Raw genomic sequence first — 23,138 nt, 5'->3', positions numbered from 1 at the left:
TTTCCTGAAATTGCAGAATGGGGTTTGGCACAGCACAAGTTTAAACACAAAACCTAACGGAGAGCAGTAAATTGTGAAATATAGTAGGGACCATTCATGCGGACAATTTTTTTTCTCCCTATAGACTCTCTTCTCCTGCATATTATATGCATGCAATGTCCAGAAAATCTATTCTACCCAGAAAGCTGGATCATATATGCATCACTACAGATATAATACACTTTTCAGTCTACCTAAATGAGATGCTGAAGATGCATTTATAAAAATAAGTACATGCCATCTATATTTCTGAAATAACACTTCAGACCGTAATGCAAAAATAGGATTTATATTTCCTTATTTCATCTTCCTTCTTGGTTCCCTTCTCTGTTTTCTCTTTATTTTCCCTCTTTAGTGTTCACATCATCAAATAAAGGGACCTGCTGAAACGTTACAGTTGAAAGCTTAACAGTGCTAATGAATATTGCCTTCTTTAGTTTACAATTAGTTTCCGTATGTATTTACAGTACATTGCCCCACACAGCACACTGTGAGCAGACTGTAACATTGCAATGACAGAGGATGGCATCAGGTGGTGACCATTTTGAAAATGACATAACCAAACGGGTCACTGAACAGTGATGGGCGAGCCACCCACGGATTGGCTTGGAAATGAGCTACATTCCCCCCCCCCCATTGAAGAACGGCTCTTTCATTTCTGAGCCAATCCAAAATGCCCCGATACAAAATATATAAAACATTAAAACCACAGTAAACAATACAACCAGAATAAAGCCAGAATACAACCTAGCAGCAGTGCAGGGATTTAAAGTACAGATTTAAAACAGCAAAGCTAAAAGTCTAAAGAGCTAAAATGCTAAAATGCCTGGGAAAATAGATAAGGTCTTCACCTGATGCCGGAAAGAATACAATGTAGGTGCCAGGCGAACCTCACTAGGGAGCTCATTCCACAGCCGAGGTGCCACAGCAGAAAAGCCCTCCTCCTAGTAGCCACCCGCCTCACTTCCTTTGGCAGGGGCTCACGGAGAAGGGCCTCTGAAGATGATCTCAAGGCACGTATGGGAGGAGGCGATCCTTCAGACAGCCTGGCCCCAAGCCGTTAAGGGCTTTGAATGTTAATACCAGCACTTTGAATCGGGCCCGGAAATGAACTGGCAGCCAGTGCACCTGGAAAAGAGGTTTTGAACCTCTTTCAGCCTGAGGGCCAAATTCCTTTTCAGAGAAGCTCTTGGGGGCCACATTCCACTGTTGTGTGGGGCTGAAGGCAAAAGGAGTGAGATCAAAACACTAGCATATTTTAGCTTAAAGCTCATGCTGCCAGTAACTAAGCCTTAGGTGAGGCATTTCAGCATTTCAGAAACTGTGCAAAAGAGAGGAAACTACCAAACGATTGGTGGTTGAGGGAAAGGAAAAAGGGAAGAGGGCATATCCTTCAAGGGGAGCCTTGAGGGCCAGATTTGGCCCTCAGGATTGAGGTTCTGCACCCCTGCTAAACGCCTTCATGTGGAGCACCTACGTCAAATATTATGCACATGGCAGTTATGCTCTTTCTCCTCCATCACACAAGTTGTACGTTGCATTGTCCCACCACAATCCCTTCCCTTTGAGTTTCATCTACTAGGCTGTAAATCATTTTGGCAGCCATTCTATTTCAGCACTTATCAGAATTTTATGTGCTTCGTAAATAAGAAGGATGGGAATCCTTCAGCAGGTTCAAGCGTGGACAGGAGTGTTGAGGACATCACTGGTACTGGCCAGGAAACCCAATTGCTGGAAGAACTCACAGGCCAGAGACAGATGGTCCTGGTGGAAGATGTATGATGGCAGCACTGTTTCTGGTGGTGACACTCCCTTCAAACAGGCTTCCAAGTGTTTGAAGGTCTACCAAACTTTGCAAAGCAGGTTTTCCAGAGATAATAGCACAATGAGTGTGTACACCATGTGCGGCAATAGTTGCATCATGTCACCTTCAGTACTATTGTTGTGTGTAGCCACAGTTGTCAAAAAAAGCATCTGAGCATGCTAGGATCATTAGGGCAGATTTAGGGATGTACGAAAATCACTTACCTTTCGGGGATTATGCTGATGGTGCGGGGGGAGGCATTCCATCCCTCCCCCCGGAATCCTTGCCAGGGGGGGAGCGCTGCGTTCCTTCCCCCCCCGGAATCCTGGCCGGCCGGCTGTGCTCCGCAGCAATTCTGTGGAGCCGCTGGCCGGCTCCGCCAGCAGCCAGACATCTGGCCGCTGGCTAGCAGGGACGCAAATGGTGGGGGCCGTAGCCACCGCCGTTTGTGTCCCTGCAGTCAGCCATGATAGGCTACGTAAATGTTTACATAGCCTATCACGGCTGATTAAAAAAAACAAACAAAACGTGCGTACGCAAATGGCGGCGACCATGGGCGCCGCCATCTGCATTCCTTATTTAGGCATGTCTTAGTCTATGTAAACATTTACGTAGACTAAGACAGCGAAAATAAGGGGAACGCAAATAGCGTACGTGCGTTTTTTTTTTTTTAATCAGCCGTGATAGGCTACGTAAACATTTACGTAGCTTATCACGGTGTTTTTTTTAAATTTAGCTGTGATAGGCTACGTAAATCTTTACGTAGCCTATCACTTTTTTTTGTTTTTTTAAACTTGGAAATGGCGGCGGTGGCAGCCGGTTGGAAGACCGGCGGCCATAGCTGCCGCCGCCGAACCGCTGCCGAACCGCCGCCGCTGCCAGGAAAATCCGCCCAAGGTAAGTCCCGTCCCGGGGGGGCGGCGGGGGGGCGGGCCATTCCGCCACCGATTTCGGGGGGCCGAATGCGCTGGTATTCGGCCTCCCCGAGATCCGTGGCGGAACTTTCGTACATCCCTAGGCAGATTACTGGGAGATATGTGAACTCTATATTTGTTGCCATACCCGTGCTGTTCCTCTGTTATACAAACATTTGAAGCTGCCTTGTATTGAGTCAGATAGTCCAGATAGCCCAGCGCAGTCTGCTCTGACTGGCAGTGGCCCTCCAGTGTCTTAGGCAGGGGTCTTTCCCACAACCTTCTACTTGGGTTCCTTTTTAACTGGGAGATGCTAGGGATTGGACCTGGGACCTTCCGCATGCGAGACCTGTGCTGCACCACTCATCTACGGCCCCTTCTTACTATTCTTTCTCCCTTTCTTCTTTCCTTATTGCCTGTTTGCTTGTGACCATTCCATTTGCCTTCAAGTTATCTCAAATAGTTTTGCAAATACATATTTGGGAATTTCCCCATTTCTGTTCATTACATTGCTCTGGTGCCAGAGTTCTGGCACATTGTTGTTGTTATTTTACTATTATATTATAATAAGAACATAAGAAGAGCCATGTTGCATCAGACCAAGGGTCCATCTAGTCCAGCATTCTGTTCACACAGTGGCCAACCAGCTGGCCATAGGAAACCCACAAGCAGGATGTGAGTGCAGCAGCACCCTCCCACCCATGTTCCCCAGCAACTGGTGTACATAGGCTTACTGGCTCTGGCAGTAGAAGCACATTTATTGGCAGAAGCACGTCCACACTTAAACCTGGTTCTGCTAAATTATTATTATTATTATTATATTACTATTAAAACTAAAGTCTAGGCAAATAACAGTAATTGTTATGTACAATTATTTTGTACATAATTAAAACAAAACAGTAAATTCAACGAAATCATTAACTCAAGTATAAATATACATATATGTGCATCCACATAAAACCTCATTAAACTGACCATGCAAGAGGGTTTGAAGGAACCTCTAGAGGGTTATACAAATTGGTGCGCGTTGATTGCTTCACCAAATAAGCAAAATGAGATGAATGGGCACTGTATATCATTTTAGAATATTAGCCTAGCTAAGGTGCTTGGCTGTCATCCATATCTGCATATCAACATTGGCAATAAAACCACTCAGTGGTCCTTTGGGGACCTCCCTAGGCTTGCAAAGTCCATCTGCAGTCACAGGACATGAATACAAAGTAGCACCTACCCATCCATCTAGGGGAATATTTAGTTAGTGGGACTCCATTCCGGGTTCATTTGAGCAAAATGGCAGATTTAATTAAAATATTACTTTCTCCACCTCCTGCAACACCTGGGATCATATCCAAGGCTTCTTGCGGCTTAGCCAATGGACGTGTCAGGGAGCCTTGATTGGTATAACATATGACTGCCTCACACTCATTCATATTGAAGTTTACGGAATAAGGCCCACATATACATTACTAAGTGCCACCAGTGGCAAGGAAACAGCAACAGTTATATATTGAACTCATTCCTGTCCCCACCTGACAACACAGGCCCCAGTAGTCCTTGATCAGAGGATGGAGACTAAAGGTTCTGAGGTTGATGAGGCAGATCTCAGGAGTTTTATGGATCTTCAGAGTACCCGGTAGGAGAATCCTAGAAGGTCTCTAGTTCTCAGTCACTTTAGTTCTTACTCAGTCACATTGACAGCCTTCTCCTGGAGGAAAAGACTATCAATGGATACTAGTCTTGATGGCCAAGGGCTGTCTCCAGTACCAGAGGCAGTGAGCCCATGTATACCAGTTGCTGGGGAACATGGGTGGGAGGGTGCTGCTGTGCTCGTGTATTGCTTGTGGGTTCCTGGTCAACAACTAGTTGGCTGCTGTGTGAACAGAATGCTGGACTGGATGGGCCCTGGCCTAATCCAGAATGGCTCTTCTTATGTTCTTATCTCCCTGCTGGAAATTCAGTCCCGATATCTTTCAACCTGGAATGTTCTGGTTCAGAACCTGGCCCCTCCACAGAAGCAGAGTGCTCCCCTGATCCTAACCAGCACTCTGTGAGTCTTGGTTTGTCTGATGGTTGGAACCCCAAACCAGCCACTCTTTAGAACCAGCAGTGCCTATAGCAAGAGGGAGTTTGAAACAAAAGTTCACTGAAGCACCGGACCACTCACCAGCTGCTCAGTCAGTGGCCCTTTAAATATCCAAAGGAACCTAGAGAAGGGGGTGGAGCTAAAGGAGGGCTTTCTGACGTACTAGTATACCCCAACCTGGTGCCCTCCAGATGTGTTGGACTATGACTCCCGTCATTCCCAGCCAGCAATGGAACGATGGGAGTTGCAGTCCAAGACATCGGGAGGGCACCAGGTTGGGGAAGGCTCCACTAGTATTTTAGGCATCAAATGAAAACAATGCACTGTTGCTACTCAGGGCTCCGGGCTATCGCAACCAGTAACTTGCTCACTTGCTCTGGCAACTGGATATGTCAGCCAGCTGTAGCAAAGGGCCAGGCTTGATACGAGAGAACAGAAGTTCTGTGTGCTGAAATATGAAAATGGCCCAATCTCGTAGAAAGAGGGTGGGAGTTCTGATTTAACATAAAGATACTACATTAAATGTATACATAATGCAACCGGACAAGTGACCTCAGCTAAGCAAAAAGCAAACCATAAAACCCATCAAAGGGTACTATGGGGAACCACCTAGGTTTCCAAAGTCAATCTGCATCTTGAGGAGAGCGGGTGCAGGGATGCATGGATGTGGGGAGGGTATAGTATCAATAGTTAAAATTGGAACCCTCCCTTTCATTTCTCTGCAGTTGGGGCAGTTCCCTGTGTTTAGGGGTGTATGAAACCCACTTACCAGTCCGCTGAAGGGGTCCGCGGGTGGGGGGGAGGCGATCCGTCCCTCCCCCTGGAATCCTCCCTGGCCAACTCCGCTCTGTGGTGAGTCTGCAGAGCCGCCGGCAGGGCCCATCTGCAGCTGGACATCCCTCCACTGCCATGCAAATGGCGTCTGGTGTAGTGGACGCCATTTGCGTCCCTGCCCTTGGCTGTGATAGACTACGTAAATATTTACATAGCCTATCATGGCCAAGGGCAGGGACGCAAATGGCATCCGCTACGCTGGATGCCATTTGCATCCGCAGCCTGGCAGCAGATGGCTGCGGACCGAAGACGACGGACCTGGACCGGCCGGTGCCAGGTAGGGTCCATCCCAACTGGACTTTGCGGGGTGGTGGTGGGGAGCAGTCCATTCTGCCATGGACTCCGGGGGTATTGGAGTCCGTGGCGGATTTCTCTGCCAACTCTACCTGTGTTTAAACAGACAGAACTGCTGCCATTACAACTCATTTGGTCCTAAGCTAAAATGGATGAGCAGAGGCCTTGTACAGTGTACCGACCCAGCAAAGGATTGAGAAGTGCTGAAAATTCTACCCTTAGTATGTTGCTCCAGGTGTTTTTGTCTTTTCTGGCCACTGATACTAGATGCAAGTCAGGAAAGGAGAAAAACATAACTGGAGCAATGGAGCTGGTATTAGGAGTATGCTTTATGCTTTGTACTAGCTGCTGTTAGACTTTTGGCTCTGCTTTTTCTTGACTGTTGCTTTTGCAGGGGCCTATGACTAAAACAAATAGACCTGACCTGAACTAAACCATATGCATGGAGATCTTCACACCACAGCGCTTGCAAATTAGTGATCTGCCAGGTGGGACTGTACCATGTACTCCACAGAATGTTTGGAGTCTGCTGTTGAGTCTCTTCCAGAACAGATGCAACAAGGTTTATTAATCAGGGCCAAGCATTTAGCAGCAAGGAAATGTCAGGAATTACTGTTACTGGGAGGTACATCTTAATCTGGTTTGCATTTTGGTAAACTGTTTTAACAACTTGCATGTAAAACGTTACCATCTGTTCTGAGATATTGGGAATAGAGCAGATGAAAAATTAAAAATAAAATGGTCAACGTCAGTACTGCCTGAGCACAAGTTAAGTCAGGCTTGATCTCAATAATTAGTGTTGGGTTGCACACGTAATGGGAGATGAACTATACAGTTTGATCTGAAACGTGATATTTATTTTCATAAACCCTTTTAAAACTCCACCTTGTCAAAAGCTCAAGGTATTTTAGCACAGCAAACTGCTTTATACCAGGTCAGTCTCTTTGTGCATGTAGCTCAGTTAGGGATCTCCGTTGCTGGGAAATCTGGTTCTTTTTTGACTTGACCGAGTTCCGCAGTGTGTATGATTTGATTTTAATTTGCGAGCCGAACTGCAGGCACTTTGTTTCCCGCAGGTTCCGCACTCTGTTCTGAGCAATCTGTGCAAATTTCTGAGCAATCTGTGCAAACTTGGCCCTAATTTGCTCAAATTTCTAAGCAATTTGTACAAATTGCAGAACCTGCGCAAAATGCCCGGACTAACTGGCCGAACTCGCTGTAGACTGATTCAGACGGCACAGCAGGAACTGGAACTAAGTCCAGGGGAAAAGGAAAAGTAATCGAACTCCAGCCCCCAAACAGATTTCTCTGACATCCCTAAGCCCAGTATAATCTAACTGGCAGCATCCCAGAACCTAGGTCTCAAAGCAAGCAGTTCTTAATTCCTCAAAGCTTTCCTAAGAAAGTGGGCTTTAGGGAGATACACAACCACACTCCTGAGACAGATCATTTTACAGTCCTGGAGCCACTACTGAAAAGCCCCTGCTCCTTGCTGCATATGACTTTGTTCCTTATGTTGAGAGAACAGGGAGCAGACCCTCAGCAAAGTGGATGGCATGGCTTAGTCACACAGCACCAGTTTTGCATGCAGAAGATCCTAGTTCAATTCCTGGCATCCACAGGTAGGGCTGGAGATGACCCCTGCCTGAAACCCTGAAAAGCTGTTGCCAGTCATTGCAGACCAGGGGCAGATGCTTTGGACTACAACTCCCACAGACCCTGACCACACTGGCTGGGGCTTATGGGAGTTGTAGTCCAAATGTCTGGAGGGCACAAGGTTGCCTAACTCCTAGTGTAGCGAATACTGAGCTCGAGAGAACAAGGGTCTTCACTCATTATAAGGCAGCTTCCTATGTTCCCACAGTTTTCAACCTGGGGGCTCTGCAATTCCTGAGAAATGTCTTGGGGTTTCTCAATGAGAATATGCTTAATGGCATATCCCTGAAAAACAGCTTGCTCACCATTCCTCCACAAGGTGTAGCTGGAGGAGAGTGGGGTATATTCTAGATCACCATTTATTTTTTCAATCACTGATTCATTCATTCTAATTCTTTATTAGTTGCTTTCCGGGGCCAATCCCTCACAAAGTGAAGCAGATGCAAAATAGAAACAATGGGACGTCGGACAGAACATGTAAACCTAAAGCGGGAACAGCTAAACTGATAGGTGAGAAGAACTGCTTTAGATGACACACTTCACAAATAAATGCAGTAGTAAAAAGTTACACTTTAAGAACTTAAGAAGAGCCATGCTGGATTAGACCAAAGGGCCATCTAGTCCACCGTTCGGTTCACACAGTGGCTAACCAGCTGCCTACAGGAAACCCACAAGCAGGACATGAGTGCAACAGCACTCTCCTGCCCAAGTTCCCCAGCAACTGGTGTACATAGGCATACTGCCTCTGCTACTGGAGGTAGCACATGGCCATCAGGACTAGTAGCCATTGATAGCCTTATTCTCCAGTCCCCTTTTAAAGCCATCCCAAGTGGTGTCCCTCACTACAGCTCGTGGTAGTGAATTCCACAGTTTAACTATGTGCTGTGTGAAGAACTCCTTCCCTTTATCTGTCCTGAATTTCCCACCAATCAGCTTCATGGGATGATACCAGGTTCTAGTATTATGAGAGGCAGAGAAAAATGTCTCTCTTTCATAATACTTTAATGTATTATGGTATTAAAGTATTAACGTATCTCTCATAATGCTTTAAAGGCTTTCTTGAATGCGAGAACTGAAAAGGCTAAGCGAATGTGAAACGGAACACAGTTCCACAACTGCAGGGCCACACCTTGGAAGGCCCTGCCTTGTGTGCTCACCAATCTAACTGATTTCACTGGCGGGCACATCAGCCTTATACTGAGTGCAGACACGAATCTTAAATTTCGGGCAGGGTTCGATGGGTGCAAGCGGTCCTTAAGGTACATGTTAATATCAGTACTTTGAACTGGGCCTGGAAATGCCCTGGTAGACATTGTAAGCGGTACAAAAGTGGCTCCACATGTTCAGCCTTTCCAGCCCCTCAAAACATGATCCAGAATCCTCTGCCAAGTCCTGGTGTTATGTGGGAGATGTGCAGTAGTTGGTTTCTCTGCAGACAACCCAATGTGGAAAAAGGTCTATGAAGACAGAAATGTTTGATAACCACTGTTCCAATGAAGTTATTATTAACAGGGGGCATATGACCCCCCTTGGGGGGGGGATTCAGAACTTTCGGGGGAGATTGGGGGCATTTTGGAATTTCAGGCAGCCCCTTCTCCCTCCTTGCAGTGGCATCTGACAGCCAGTGGAGGAGAGTCATTGTATACTGCTCACCCTGACCTGAGGTTAAAATCCTAGATTTCTACCCCATACCCTTACAGAAAGACCCTTGTTGTGAACAACCCAGAAAGCTTTGGCAGTTGGGCGGTATAGAAATGTAATAAATAAATAAATAAATAAATAAATAAAGCATGCAGAGAACAGGAATTAAATAGGATAACTCCTTCCCACTTGGGGCAAAAATCAACATAAAACAAGTCTCATCCATCCATTTACAATGAACTAAGTCTCTGTGATGCGCTTCTAGAAAGAAAACAACAGAAGCCGCCTCATTATAGCAACAGAGAGACGGGAAGAAACAATTTCTTTTAAAAAGTGCCATCTGGGCTCAAATAAATGGGCATCTGGCTCAAGGGTCTCATGGAATGTGTGCCTTAGATCTGCAGATATGATAATATACCTATGCGTCAGGATAAAGTTGCCTTCTCTGGAATGCTGTTTTTATATCCTATTACTATTAGTTTTTTACTCGTGGCTTGGAACTGGTAAGGAAGCAGCATTCAGAGATAATGCTTCTTACTTGGTGGGTGGTGGAAGCAGATTAAAGGTTAAGGAACACGGATCTAATGTTTGTAGGTCCCTGGCTATTTGAGGACAGTTCTGGCTTCTAGATTTTTTTAAGGCTTGCAGACCTAGGCACAAGCATGCCTGTTTGGGTAGTACATGCCATAGGTTTACAGTAAGGACAGAGAAGACCTTACTAAACTATACGCTATAGGTTATCAAACCTTCCTAAACAAGGGCAGCCTTGGCAGGTATTGCCAATAAGGTACAGACTAAGTGGTCTAGTCTTGCTATATAGCATATTATACCCCCAGGAGCTTATTTCAATAGAAATATGGCTATTCGGAACAATGAGACCATTCCCTCATTGTTGCTGAACCAGCGGTTTCTTTCCTCATTACTCTCAAAACTGAGAATGTTGGAGTTTCTGCCTCCACAGCTAAAAATGGGAACAGCATTCCCGATAGCCAGAGTCCAACGAGAGGGGAAGCATATAATCAAGAAAAATAACTGTGGGAAAAGATAAACTTATTTTAATTACCTTCAGAATTATACAGGGATTTGCTCTGGTGTACATTATAATCCCATTGCTTTGCAGAGTCCGCAGACGCAGCGCCAACTTGAATTCCTCCTTCTTGCTATTTTCAGAAACCCGGTATTTGATGTAACTATTCCCAGCAAAGCTAAGGGAAGTGTGTCCTGAAATAACCATTTGGAGAACAGACTTAGGCTTTTTTGACTTTTGCATTCTGAGATAAGATGCAGGAGATTATCCTACTGCTTGCCAAGAACAAGAAAAAAAAGTTAATTAAGGAAGATGCATGGTTAACGAGGCTGATAAGGAAGAATCTTAAAAACAAAGTGCCTCTTCGACAGATTAAAAACCGGTCTCTGTTGTATGCACGCACCTTATGTTAAGGAAGATTAATTCACTAATAAGGGGGGGAAATGTCATTCCTGGATAGGAATTATTACCATGCATAAAATGAGATTGGACTACTTGTAGTGAACAAACCAGATAACTTTTTTTTCATTTTATTTTTCTAGTTATCACTTTTGTGTACGTGGAGTAGGCCTGTCCCACTTGTGTCCCGCTAAGCCAAATACAGCCCACAAGCCACAGGTTATGACCTGCCAAATGCCGCCCAACCCCCGTTTTTTGTGGTCACAGGCTGGTCGAGCCAATAAGGCGTAATTTCTGCAGTCCTGAGTAAGGCACCAGGGGCCCTAATTGAGGGCTCTAGCAGCGCGGCCCGGACATACTGTTCCCTCCACCAACCAGTGTGGCTTATAAGCAAAGGGCCTGAACACTGGAGAACTGCAGCAGACTGCAAGATGCACCGCAGCTCTGCGCCTAGTAAGGACCAGAGGAGCTCACAGGTTTCCATCTGGCTTTATAGAACCGCTGATTTTGGCCTGGTATCTCTGACTGCTGCTGGACCCTGTACTACTTACCCACCTATTTCCAGGCGTCCAGCTATATCCCATGTCCTCATGGCAGGTTCGTTCAGCTGGGATACAGTGATGAACCAAAGCTGCTGTCAGGGTGGACACTGAGCCCATAGAATACCAGAGTAGTTTGGATGCTGAGGAAGAGCAGTCGCTCCTGGGAGAGGAGCGCGCTCCTCTTTCCCAGGACCAACAGCTGACGGAGATTCCTCCCACCCACATTCCTAGTTTAGTTCGCAGTCCAGGGAGTGAGCGAGCAGAGATAGCAGACTTAGTGGATGCGCGACGCAGACGCAGAGAGTGGCGCGAGATGGAGGGCACCGAGAGGAGCGTAGTGCCCGGTTGGCGCGCACTCAATCGGCTGCGCCCCGGGGATCCAAGGGAAAAGGGGAGGGATTCTCCCTAGTCCTTATATTCAGGGGTCTGCCAGTAATTGCCTTTCAAACAGGGACCAACTGTTCCAACTTAGGGCATAGGGATGCTGCTGCTCAGATCTAGTTGCTACTTGTAGAGTTGTTAAGTTGTAAAAGAAGAATAAAGCTTTGAAAAGAATCCCTTTGTCTGTGTCTGGACTTGGCTACTGGGTTAGACTGAGAGAGCCCTCCAAGGAGCCCTTGACAGCTGTCCAGTGAGGATGTAAACCCAGCTGTCCCCAGCCCATGTCCAACACTCTCTTCACTATGCCAGGGGTAGGCAACCTGGTGCCTTCCAGATGTTTTGGACGACAACTCCCATAAGCTTAAGCCAGCATGGCCAACTCATGGGAGTTGTAGTCAAAAACTTTTGGAGGGCTCCAGGCTGCCCAGCCCTGCACTACACACTGTTTTTCTCGCCAGGTAGTACACAATTCCTCTGCTTCGGGGAATTCTTACTTTGAAACCAGGTCTGAAGTGAATGAAAATAATCTCTTCTGCCTTCTTACTGCTGCCTGAAGTAATAGAAGAAACACAAATGTCTCTTCAACCTTTTAATTTCACCTCCCCTCACAAGGGCACTGTATAAAAGAGGTTTGCAACCTCTCTCATAGGGCATCTCCCCAAGTCAAGGAAGTCTCATAAGAACATATGAAGAGCTATGCTGCATCACATCAAAGGCCCATCTAGGCTAGCATTCCATGCCCCTGTGGGAAATTCACAAGTAGGACATAAGTGCAATAGCACCCTCCTGGACATGTTCCCTAGCAACTGGTATACATATGCATACTGCTTCTGATACTGGTAGTGACAGTGTCATCCTCTGTGAATTTATGTAATCCCAATTTCAAAGCCATCCAGATTGGTGGCTACATCTTGCAGTAGCTAGGGATCGCATAGGAGCCTGTTTGGGGCTCAAAGCCCAAGCGACAATCGCTGGCTGGACCCCCCGAATGCCAGTCTGTGGACCCCAGCAGCTGCCTGGTTTGGTGCGTGCCGAGCTGGGCAAGCCTCAACATAATTGCCTGTACTGTTGCGGACATTGCCCCTTTAAGGCCCCCATTTGCATAGATGGGGTACTTATGGAAAAGAACAAGCAGCCATTTGAGTGGCCAATGGCACTTGACGAGGGAGCAGATGCCTGTGGACCGCTGCCGAGCACCCCGCGAATTGCCCAGCAGCTCACCCCGTGCCGCTTGCCTGGGTGGGGCGAGCGCTAGGGGTTCGGCGAGCGAGGGTGGTCTGTCCATCCCTAGCGGTAGCGAATTCCACAGTTTTAACTATGTCCTGTGTGAAGAAGCACTCCTTTTACTTGTCCTGAATCTCCTACTTATCAGCTTCATATGAAGACTCTGGGTTCTAGTATCATGAGAGAGGAAGAAAACTGTCTCCCTGTCTAGTTTCTCCACACCATGCATAATTTTGCAACCCTCTATCATGTCTCTCTTTACTTGCCTTTTTTTTAAGCCAGACAGTCTCAGATATTGTAACATTTCCTCACAGGGGAGTTCCAGCACCTTGCTCATTTTGGTGGCCCTTTTCTGCAACTTTTTCAACTCCACAACATCCTTTTTAAGGTGCGGTGACCAGACCAGATCAGCCCAAACTTTCCCAGATGTAACACGAGCAAAGAGAAGGGTCATTCTGAAACCTTCACTCTCCTTGACTTTGGGCCAAGGGGGGTTTACAAGGAAAGGGAAGTAGATGGGTTTTAAAGAGGCCCCGCAACACGTGTAATGACACCCAAACAAAATGAACAGCGACAGAACAAAATGTGTACCTGAGCACTCTCCGAGCTTTCCGGGAGGGCACTGGCAGATGAAAGGCCTTCGGTTGATTTCATAGCCCACACACTGCATATCCCCTGGACAGGGTTTATCTGTGCATGGGTCACTAGAGCCTGGACACAATCCTCCTGTTGTACATGAAGAAAAAACAAACAAATATTCCCATGTCATCCATTACATAACATAAAATGTTCTCAGGAGAAAGGTGGGGCTGAAATGTGAGTTATGGTTCTTCAACAAGGCTTAAGCAAGGCTTCCTTTCTTGAGGGGTGGGTTTATTTATTTAGGGAGGCGCTCCTTGAGATACGGCCACCATATCTCAAGGAGCGCCTTCAGCAACACCAGACAGGCTGCTTAACAAGATCAGCCTTGGATGGCCTTCTCCCTGTTCCGTCAGCCAGGACAGCTAGGCTGGTGAGGACGAGGGAGAGGGCCTTCTCTGTGGTGGCCCCCACTCTGTGGAACTCCCTCCCTAGGGAACTCCTCCATGCCCCCTCTTTAATGAGCTTCTGCCACGCATTAAAAACATAGTTATTCAGGCAGGTATTTGGGGTGGGTTAGGGTATTTTTAGAAATACAATGTTTTAATGTGGAATGTTATTGTTTTAAACTGTCGCATTATTGTATATCGCCCAGAGTGGCCAGGTGATTGGCCAGATGGGTGATTAAGGAAATAAATAAATAAATAAATAAATAAATAAATAAGGATTTTCCATTTTCTGGGAATCAAGCTTGCAGGCAGCACTCTGAGGTTGGTTTTTCTCTGACTCCTCTCCCCTCTCCCACCACTTCATAGGCGGCATGGTTCGTCTCCGTTCCATGCTTGAAGAAGCAGCGCAGAGTGGCCGAAAAGTGAACGTTCCTGGGGAGAGGGAGGGGATGGTGGAAACACCGTTACAAGGCTTCTTATGTGCCATCTGGCCTCCCGGCCTCCACTCTGAGGCACCCTGGCTAGACAGCTGAAATCGGCCATCTGGCTACAAATGCAGGGTGGCTGGAGCATAGAGGAGAAGCTCCCATCTATGCTTTGCCCACCCTGCACTGGATAGTCAGTCCCTGCCGAGTTTGGAGGCAGCTGACTATCCCCACAGAATTGTGCTCTTAACTTACTAATCCCCCCCCCCCCGAGTGATAGCTATGTTTGATGCTGCAAGCTTTCTCAAAGGGTGCTTGTTTTCCAGGACTTGCTGCAGATACCCAAGGAAGCAGTAGCAGAAAAGATGGAGAATTAGGTAGAAGCTTTAACAGCATGCCATACCACCCAGCAACTCTCTTAGCTGTCCCACCACCATAGATTTGCACTGAATTATATAACGTATTCCCCAAACTTTTTAGTACTTGTTCAGAGAGGACTGTGATTGAGGCAGAAGTGTCTGCAGTGCGGCTCCCTCCCTAACACCACGTCAGAGTGAGAGCAATGATCTTTCTGCCTCACTCTGAATTGGCTTTGTGCCTTGTTGCTGAGCCTGACTGGCTTGATGGTATTGATACAAAACCAGATATGATTGACTAGATGGCAGCACAACATTGACTTGGCAGGTATGAGATTTTTGATTGTCTGGTATCATGTGACTGGCAAGGACTTGGTGTTTGGGGGGGAAATACTGAGGCTGATCAGGGTTGCAGATTGAGAAAAAAAGTGGAAAGGATTAGAAAGTGTGTGTGTGGAGAGTGTTGTGGAACATTCTGGGGGGCCCTGAACACCCTATTTTCACAGGAAAAAACATTCTCATGACAAACAAAAACTCCACACTATTTCTAACCATGGCTTCAAACTGATGTGAAGCTAACCCTGGTTAGCTATGAAAAATGAAAGGAAGGAGGGTATTCATTCATTCATTCATTTGATTTATATTCATTATTCATTCATTTGGCCTTTCTACCAGGGATATGGTGCTCAATGCAGCTGACAATAATCAAACTTGAATCTAAAATAAAAAAATGTAAAAACAACAATAAAAATACATGAAAATAAAATTAAAAACACAAAAACAATTGTATGTGTGTGATGAGAGGAAGAAGGATCCTACAGGGCACTAAATGGGCTAATGACATCAAGCAGCATAATGGCTTAATTGGGCCTGTCAGGTGAATTATTTTTAAGCAAAACATACTTACTGCACAAAATCCAGGCAAAAGAAACCTTGGTGACTGCTTCAAGATGGCAGTTCAGCATCCATAGTAGTGCTGTGCTGAATCCTGCCCCTATTTTCAGGAACGTTTTCTCTCCCTGTGAAAGAGGCATTGCTTTTTCTCCCTCTTTCTCAGGGAAGGGGGGGGGGAATTTTGGAGAATATTTTCCTTGGGGAGGGGACAGGGTTTCCACATACCATTTTTAAATATAGGCAACTCTTGAGGGGTCTTCTTTCCATTTTTTTAATTTTTAAAAAACACCCCCTGCACTTGCAGGAGCCCAGGACTCCTCTCCAGCTGGGAGTTCTTCCTGAATGCCTATTGGAGAGGGACCGGTCACATGGTTTCCTGGGAGTTCAGAAAAAACCTGCTGAGCTAGAGAAGAGTTCTGGGTTCCTGCAGGGGGTGTTTAAAAGAAAGAAAGAAAGAAAGAAAGAAAGAAAGAAAACCCTTCAAGAATCGCCTACACACAAAAAAAAAATGTATGTGGAAACCCTGTCCCCCTCCCCACGGAGAAAATTATCTGAAATTCTAACCTCTCCCAGCCTCTTTCAACAGAGTTTTCATTTCCTCTACGAAATGCCGAAAATCGTAGAATCAAAATTTTTGGCACAGCACTAATCCATAGTATTTTTGCAGGCTATGGTAGATCTATGCATCCAACATATGCAACCCAAATGGTGACGGCACAGGTTCTTGCTCTAATCAACTGGGCAAATGAATGATTCCATTTTTGGGAGTGAACACTGCAGATGGATTCTGTATCTGACACCATTGTACTGAATGTGACAATAATGAACTGAAGAGATTGAGAAGGACCCAGAAATAGGGAGCAAGGCGCTGGTCCACATTGTTGGCTGCTACTGAAAGGAGTGGGGAATCTCATGTGATAACATCACGAGATGAGGTATTGTCATGGGGGAAGTACTTGACAAACTGCAGCTGCTTCTCTCAATGTATAGTTCTGCCCATATACATACATATATACATACATACATATATATATATATATATATATGTATTTACACTGGCATGACTAAATCAATACTAATATTCACTTGTGTTCATTTGGACACAGTCTCAGCTGTCAAGCTAATCCTAAAATGTTTGCCCATGAAAAGACCTCACAGCGTCCAACAGAGCCATGAAAACATATGGCATCAATCTTCCTGGCTTTTAAGCAAAAGGAATTCAGAGGAAATGAATGCGTGCGAGGGCCAACTTCTACCCATGTTACCACTTGTGGGACTCGTAGGCAAGCTTGTGCATTTAAGGGCAAATTTAGAAAGACAGAGAGGCTCTGTAAGGAACAGATTACTATTGCTTCTGTTGACTTACGTCCAGAGCATGGACGGACAGGAGAAGGGGTAGAGCATAAAGGAAATGGCGGAGAGATGAAAATTCCAGGAATTCCAAATGTATGATGATAATGGTTCACAGACACACACACACACACACACACGAAGGACTGCCTCCTCCTGCAGAAACCCGCTCACCAATTGTAGGGATGGCGGAACGCTTACCTCCAGGTCTGTGTGTGTGTGGGGGAGGTGATCCGCCCCTCCCCCCCAGAATCCTAGCCCGCCGGCTCTGTGGTGATTCCGCGGAGCCACTGGCCAGCTCCGGAGTGCCAGCGATATGGCCACCATTGATTGCCGTATCGCTGGCTGGGCGGATTGACTGCGGACGCAAATGGCGTCCACTATGCCATTTGCAGCCATAAAGGTCTTAGTTTAAGCTAAATGCAGCCATAAATGGCTGCATTTAGCTTAAACTAAGACCTTTACGGCCACAAATGGTGTAGTGGATGCTATTTCTGTCCCTGCTGTTTCATGTGATAGGCTACATGGGATCCGTGGAGGATTTCTCCCCCATCCCTAGCCTATTGTGGCAATCTACATAGGCTCTGCATAAAAACACCACAGGAGCCATGCTGAATCAGACCAAGGGGCCATATGGTCCAGCATTCTGTTCACAAAGATGCCACCCAGCTGTTGATGGAAACCCACAAGCAGGACTTGAGTACAACAGCACCATCCCGACCATGTTCCCCAGCAACTGGTGTATATAAGCATGCTGTCTCTGATACTAGAGGCGGCATATAGCCATCAGGTCTGGTAGCCATTGATAGCCTTCTCCTTCATAAATTTGTCCAATCCCCTTCTAAGGCATTCAAATTGGTGGCCATCACTACTTCTTGTGAATTCCATAGTGTAACTCTGCGCTGTGTCAAGAAGTCCTTCCTTTTATCTGTCCTGAATCTCCCACCAATCAGCTCCATTGGATGACCCCAGATTCTAGTATCATGAGAGGGAGAAAAATGTCTCCCTATCCACATACTCCGCACTACACATAATTTTCTACATCTCTATCATATCTCCCTTTTTTTTAGTTGCCTTTTTTCTAAGCTAAACAGTCCCAGAAGTTGTAACCTTTCTTCAGAAGGGAGTTGCTCTGGCCCCTTGATCATTTTAGTTGCCCTTTTCTGTGCTTTTTCCAACACAGGCCTGTAATACGTTTCACAGCAAAAAGCCATGCAGTTGGTAGAAAAGCAGGAAATGGCCTTTTCAGTGATGGCACCCTGATTGTGGCATCCTTTGGTATAACCCCCAAGGGATATTATACTGGCACCTTCTCTGTTCCCTATTAGGTGGGCAGTTAAGATGTTTTTACTCCACCAAGCTCTGACGGTATTTTGATCTTGCCTGTTTGGATCTGTTATTTGTTTTTATTCTGGCAGGTGCAGATTTTTAGTAATGAAAATGGTTTTTTATTAATTAATCTAACTGTTTAATCAACTATATGTGTGTATAACATAGACAGACAGACAGGCACGCATGCGCGCGCGCGCACACACACACACACACAGTATGTATGCATACACAACATCTTAAAGCAGAGGACTAGGGTTGGGCTTAGATATTTTGCTGCATGAGGTGAAGGACAAAATGGCACCCCCACTCACATTCGATCTGCAGAAGCCAACTCGACTGGCAGTTGCATCTTATTCAAGAGTGGTGGTAGGACAGCATCCTCTACCTCACCTGAGAGCTTCAGGCTAGCTTAGGGGATGTAGGGAACATAGGGATGTTAGAGAATTCCACCATGGACTCCAATGAGGCTGGATTCTCTTGGATCCCCCCGCAAAACTTCCCTGGGATGGACCCTACCTGTCGTTGGCCGTCTGATCTGTCCGCTGCCCCGGTCTGCAGCCGCGAATGGCTGCCCTGGTCTGCGGCTGCCACTTGCCTCAAAAGGGACGCAAATGGTGCCCACTACGGTGGCCTCCATTTGCGGCCACAGCCCGGCAGCAGACGGAAGTCTGGCTGTGAGCGGGCCCGGCCAGTGGCTCCGCAGGCTCGCTGCGGAGTGGAGATGGCCATGGAGGATTCTGGGGGGGAGGGACGGATCGCCTCCCCCCCCAGCAGACGGCCCCACCTGGAACGAGGTGAGTAATCCATACACCCCTAAGGGAACACCACACAGAATACACAGTTCTGTCCTCCAACAGAGGGAAATGACCACTGCTACCCCCTTCACAGCACCCATCATCTGTGACCTGAGGATACTGCCTCATGGTAGGGCTGGCCCTGAAGAGAACTCTCTTGTTGAATAGAAGGCATGCTTATTAGTCTCACAAAATCAGTGTTCCCTGACCATGTTATGTTCTTTATTTAAGTATAGAGTCTTATTATAGTATAGAGTCTTATTAACAGCATATAAAACAGGCAGTGAACTCGTATTAAGGGTAGTAGCACCCTTTGCAGTTATCATACAGAGTCCCGAATACACTTCAGTACAAGGTAAACATGGGCTTGCTCGAAGCATGGTTTGAATTATTTTGCAGCATAGGTCTTTTCCTGGAACCAGAAAAAATACTACTGTAGGTTCCAAAGTCTGCCTGCAAATACAGCAGTGCCCATAAATGCCTGCACTTGATGTACAGTGCACTGCGGTCAATTTAATCTTTCAGAGCGCTCCCCTTGCTTTGTCAAATATTTGCTTGCTAGGTCTTGGAGGAATAAAACAACTCACATAGACCTGCCTTGCTGCTGTCGTGCAAAACGATGCGTGGAAATTCGTATGAACAATTTACAGTACTGGGTGCAATAACGGGAATATATGGCCACACTGGAAAACCTTATAAAAGGGTTGGCCTAAAGCTCTTAGTGCAGCATACAACACCTACATATTGCCGAGGCATGCATCATTTGCTAGAAACATCTGTTGTAAGAACGTAAGGCCTTGGTCAGCAACTACCTTTGCCAGGGTTAGGGATGTCTGTCATTGGGAAATGAAATCCAGCCCTTTTTGGGCTCACCAGACTTCTGTGGCACACCCAAGATGGTTTACTTATGCGAGCCAAGCATTTTCCCCAAATCCTGGGGACTTTTTACAGATTTTTTTCCCTCTTGGCCACAATTTGTGCAAATAGAGTTTTGTGCAAATTACAGCCACAAATTATGCAAATTGCAGCTGTAATTTACACAACTTCAAAAACACCAAAAATCCGCTAGCTGGCCTGACACTCTGCAGGCTGAGTCAGACCAGCTAGCGGAAGACAGAACAAAGTCTGTGGGGCGGGCAAGTCGATGCAAGCTTGTCGACCTCCATCCCTCAACTGGATTCCTCTGACATCCCTAGCCAAAATACTAGTCTGAGATGGGAAGGCAGAAGGCACCTCCTATGGCGTATATATTCATGTCCCATTGCCACAGATGGGACGAGTTGCCTCTCTTTTGCCCTCAGGATTGGCAATGGGGAGGTGTGGGGAGATGACACCAATTTAGGTCTAGAGGATGTCAGCAGCAGATGGGATTGCCATGTGACCAGAAAAGGATCTGATATGGCTTGCTCCTGTGTCTACAGCAGGACCCTGACCTGCAAAAATTAACCGGCGAAGCTTTTCACACCTCGATTGTTTCTTTTGGTGATTGTTGAAACACCTACCCACCTATTAGTCATTCTCTCTCTCTGTACTGCTTGCTTGTTTTAAATACCATCAGCAACATGTGGTTAAAACACTTGGTTTCTCTTCCAAGAATGGAGAAAGTCCATGGTCTCACTGTTTTTTTTTTTTTTTTAATGCACAGGTAATTTGGCAGCAGTGATATAATGCTTTGTTTAGACTTACAGAACAGTTAAAATGGTATCCTTAGAAGTTCCTAATTGTCCATCTGATTCCACTACCACTTTCAATGTATCTAGTGCGTATTTTACAGGCACTGCACATAGATCTGTATGCACAGGATATTTGTTCTCGAGCACAATTAAATTTTATGTCATGTCAGGCGATAATTTCAACAAGCCTCTCTGTGGCTGACAGATAGACAAGTCACTTGGGTAGAAAAAGCTGCATGACTCATGAATATACATAAGGTTGGGGGAAGACAACCCTGCTGAGATTTTGGAACAAGGCACCGCATGTTTTCACAACCTTTTAACCTCCAGTGAAATCTTTGACACCAAGCAATAAAATCAGTATGCTGCCTTGTAATCAATCTTTGCCATGTTTCAGCTGATGCATCCTCTAGGCAGAATAAGTTCCCTATGAAGCCCAGAGGCGTGTGGGAAGAAGCTAATAGTTTAATGTGACAGGTCTGTACAACTGGCTAAACAAGTGAAACACAGCCCACCAGCCATGTGCTGCCACCTCCCAGGTAACTGACAACATCCGTGTTTTTTCAGGCTTAGGCAAGCAGCCGAAGCAGGGAGAGTTGTCATGCATGGGTCTTCATTCATAGCATGCGGGCTGTGCTCAGCTTGATGACTCACAGGGTGTGTCGGCCTGAAGTGCAAGCATCACACAAACTGACAGTTGTTCAGGCAAACTCTCGCAGGTAATCTCTGTGATGGCAGAGCCTGCCAAATGCCCAAGCGCTCTTTGTTTCATACTCCAGTCCTGACCTGTGCCACTAAGCTGGTGCTAGGATGTGATCATACAACTAACATTTCATTATACGAAGGGATGTTGGAGAAATTGGTTTTGGGGCTGGAGTTCAATGAGCTTTCTTAGGTTCGGCCTCCCGGACTTCGTTTTCATTCCTGCAGTGGCTTGATCTGCAAGTCAGGCCAGTTCACGGATTTTCTGTGAACTTTGTGCGGGGGGGGGGGTCTGCACTTTGTGCAAATTTCTGAGCAATCTGCACACGTTTCTGAGCAATTTGCCCAAATTCAGTCATAATTTGCACCTATTGCTCAGAAACATGCACAAACTGCAGAACTTTCCAAAAAACGTTCCCCAAAGTTCCCAGAGTTCATGGAACAGCCTGTACCTTAGCATGCAGATGCAAAGCGAGAGTCATACATTCTGCGGAACGCCGTCGAGCCAAAAATGAACCGAATTTCCCAACGATGGGCAGGGGTGGGAAACACATGTGCCCCCCTGGACATTTTTGAGTCCCTCAATGCTTCTAGACCACTGCACCACTGGGTTTGCCACTGAAATGCTGTGGTGTTTCGGCAAAGAAGTGATGATTTTACTTGAAAACAGGGCATGCGCTCCTGTGCGTCTTGTTTTAAAAGCAAATCACTGGTTCTTTTCCTGCTGGAGCACCACTGAATGTCGGTGGTACTTTTGGTGGCACAGCAGGGGTGTGCGTCACACAGGCCATCAGAAGTTAGCCAACCCTGAATTATACCAATAGTTACCACTGCCATTACTACAGCACAGTAACAATGTGAAAGGAAGCCTTAGTGTAAATGTCAGGGACAAGGAGGAGACAGGACCCAGATTAGCTCCTTGGAGTCTTCGAGGGGCTCAGGCGCCATTGTCAAGGAGCTCCCTGGCGGCCTCTTTCAGTAGACTCCAATAGCCAACTCAAGACACAGACGGAAGGATTCTTTTCAAAGCTTTAATCCTTTTACAACTTAATGACTCTTTCAGATGCTAATCACCAGCGACTAAAGCAAGGAACAGCAGAGTGGCCTAAGCTTCGAATAGGCAGTTGATCCCCGTTTGAAAGCTTCACTTGAAGACCCAGAACTTATGGGCTAGGGAGAGATCCTCCCTCTTTCCCTTGGGTCCATGGGAGGCGGCCGTTGCTTGTGCGCCAAATGGGTGCTATGCCTACTTTCCACGCCCTCCATCGCTCGTCGCTCTCTGCGTCTGCGTCGAGCATCTAGTAAGCCTTGTTCTCGCACTTTCTCACTGCTAGGATCACTATCTACCTCAGGAATGCCGGCAGGAGGAATCTCTGCCAGCTGCTGTGCCTGTGAGGGATGAGCTGGCTCCTCTCCCACGGATAGCTGTTCCTCCTCAGAATCAGAACTGCTCTGGGGCTCAGTGGGCTCAGTTTCCACCATGACAGCCATAACCGTTACTAGGGATGGTGTGGGTGCTCGATTCAGTCTGGGAATCTGGCAGAACTGCCCTTGCCTGCACTCCCGAGTCCCGCTCGCCGAGCCCCTGCTTGCCCCCTGCCAGCGCTCGTGAATGCCCCCCACTCACCACAGCAGCCTCGTCGAGGTTTGCGTAGGGATGTACGAACGTAACTTACCTTGAACAAAATTTGATTCGTGGTGGGGGGGAGGCACTCCGTCCCTCCCCCCCGAAATTCTGGCCGGGGG

At 46.6% G+C, this 23,138-nt stretch overlaps 1 protein-coding gene across 1 annotated transcript in view; it reads right to left on the bottom strand.

The window, feature by feature from the left end:
- FAT3 (FAT atypical cadherin 3) overlaps window positions 1-23,138 on the bottom strand; it is a 198,911-nt gene that overhangs the window by 32,190 nt on the left and 143,583 nt on the right. The window contains exons 20-21 of the mRNA XM_084845398.1: window positions 13,430-13,564; window positions 10,329-10,486 (exon numbers count right to left, since the gene is read on the bottom strand). Coding sequence (XP_084701524.1) covers window positions 10,329-10,486; window positions 13,430-13,564 — 293 coding nt within the window. The remainder of the gene's footprint in view (window positions 1-10,328; window positions 10,487-13,429; window positions 13,565-23,138) is intronic.

The sequence above is a fragment of the Heloderma suspectum genome, chromosome 3 (genome assembly GCF_057233095.1).
Source record: "Heloderma suspectum isolate Gila_16-S chromosome 3, 16-S_ref, whole genome shotgun sequence".
In the NCBI taxonomy this organism is placed as follows: domain Eukaryota; kingdom Metazoa; phylum Chordata; class Lepidosauria; order Squamata; family Helodermatidae; genus Heloderma; species Heloderma suspectum.
Note: the sequence above shows the minus strand (reverse complement) of the source record. Positions and strands in the feature narration are given on the sequence as shown.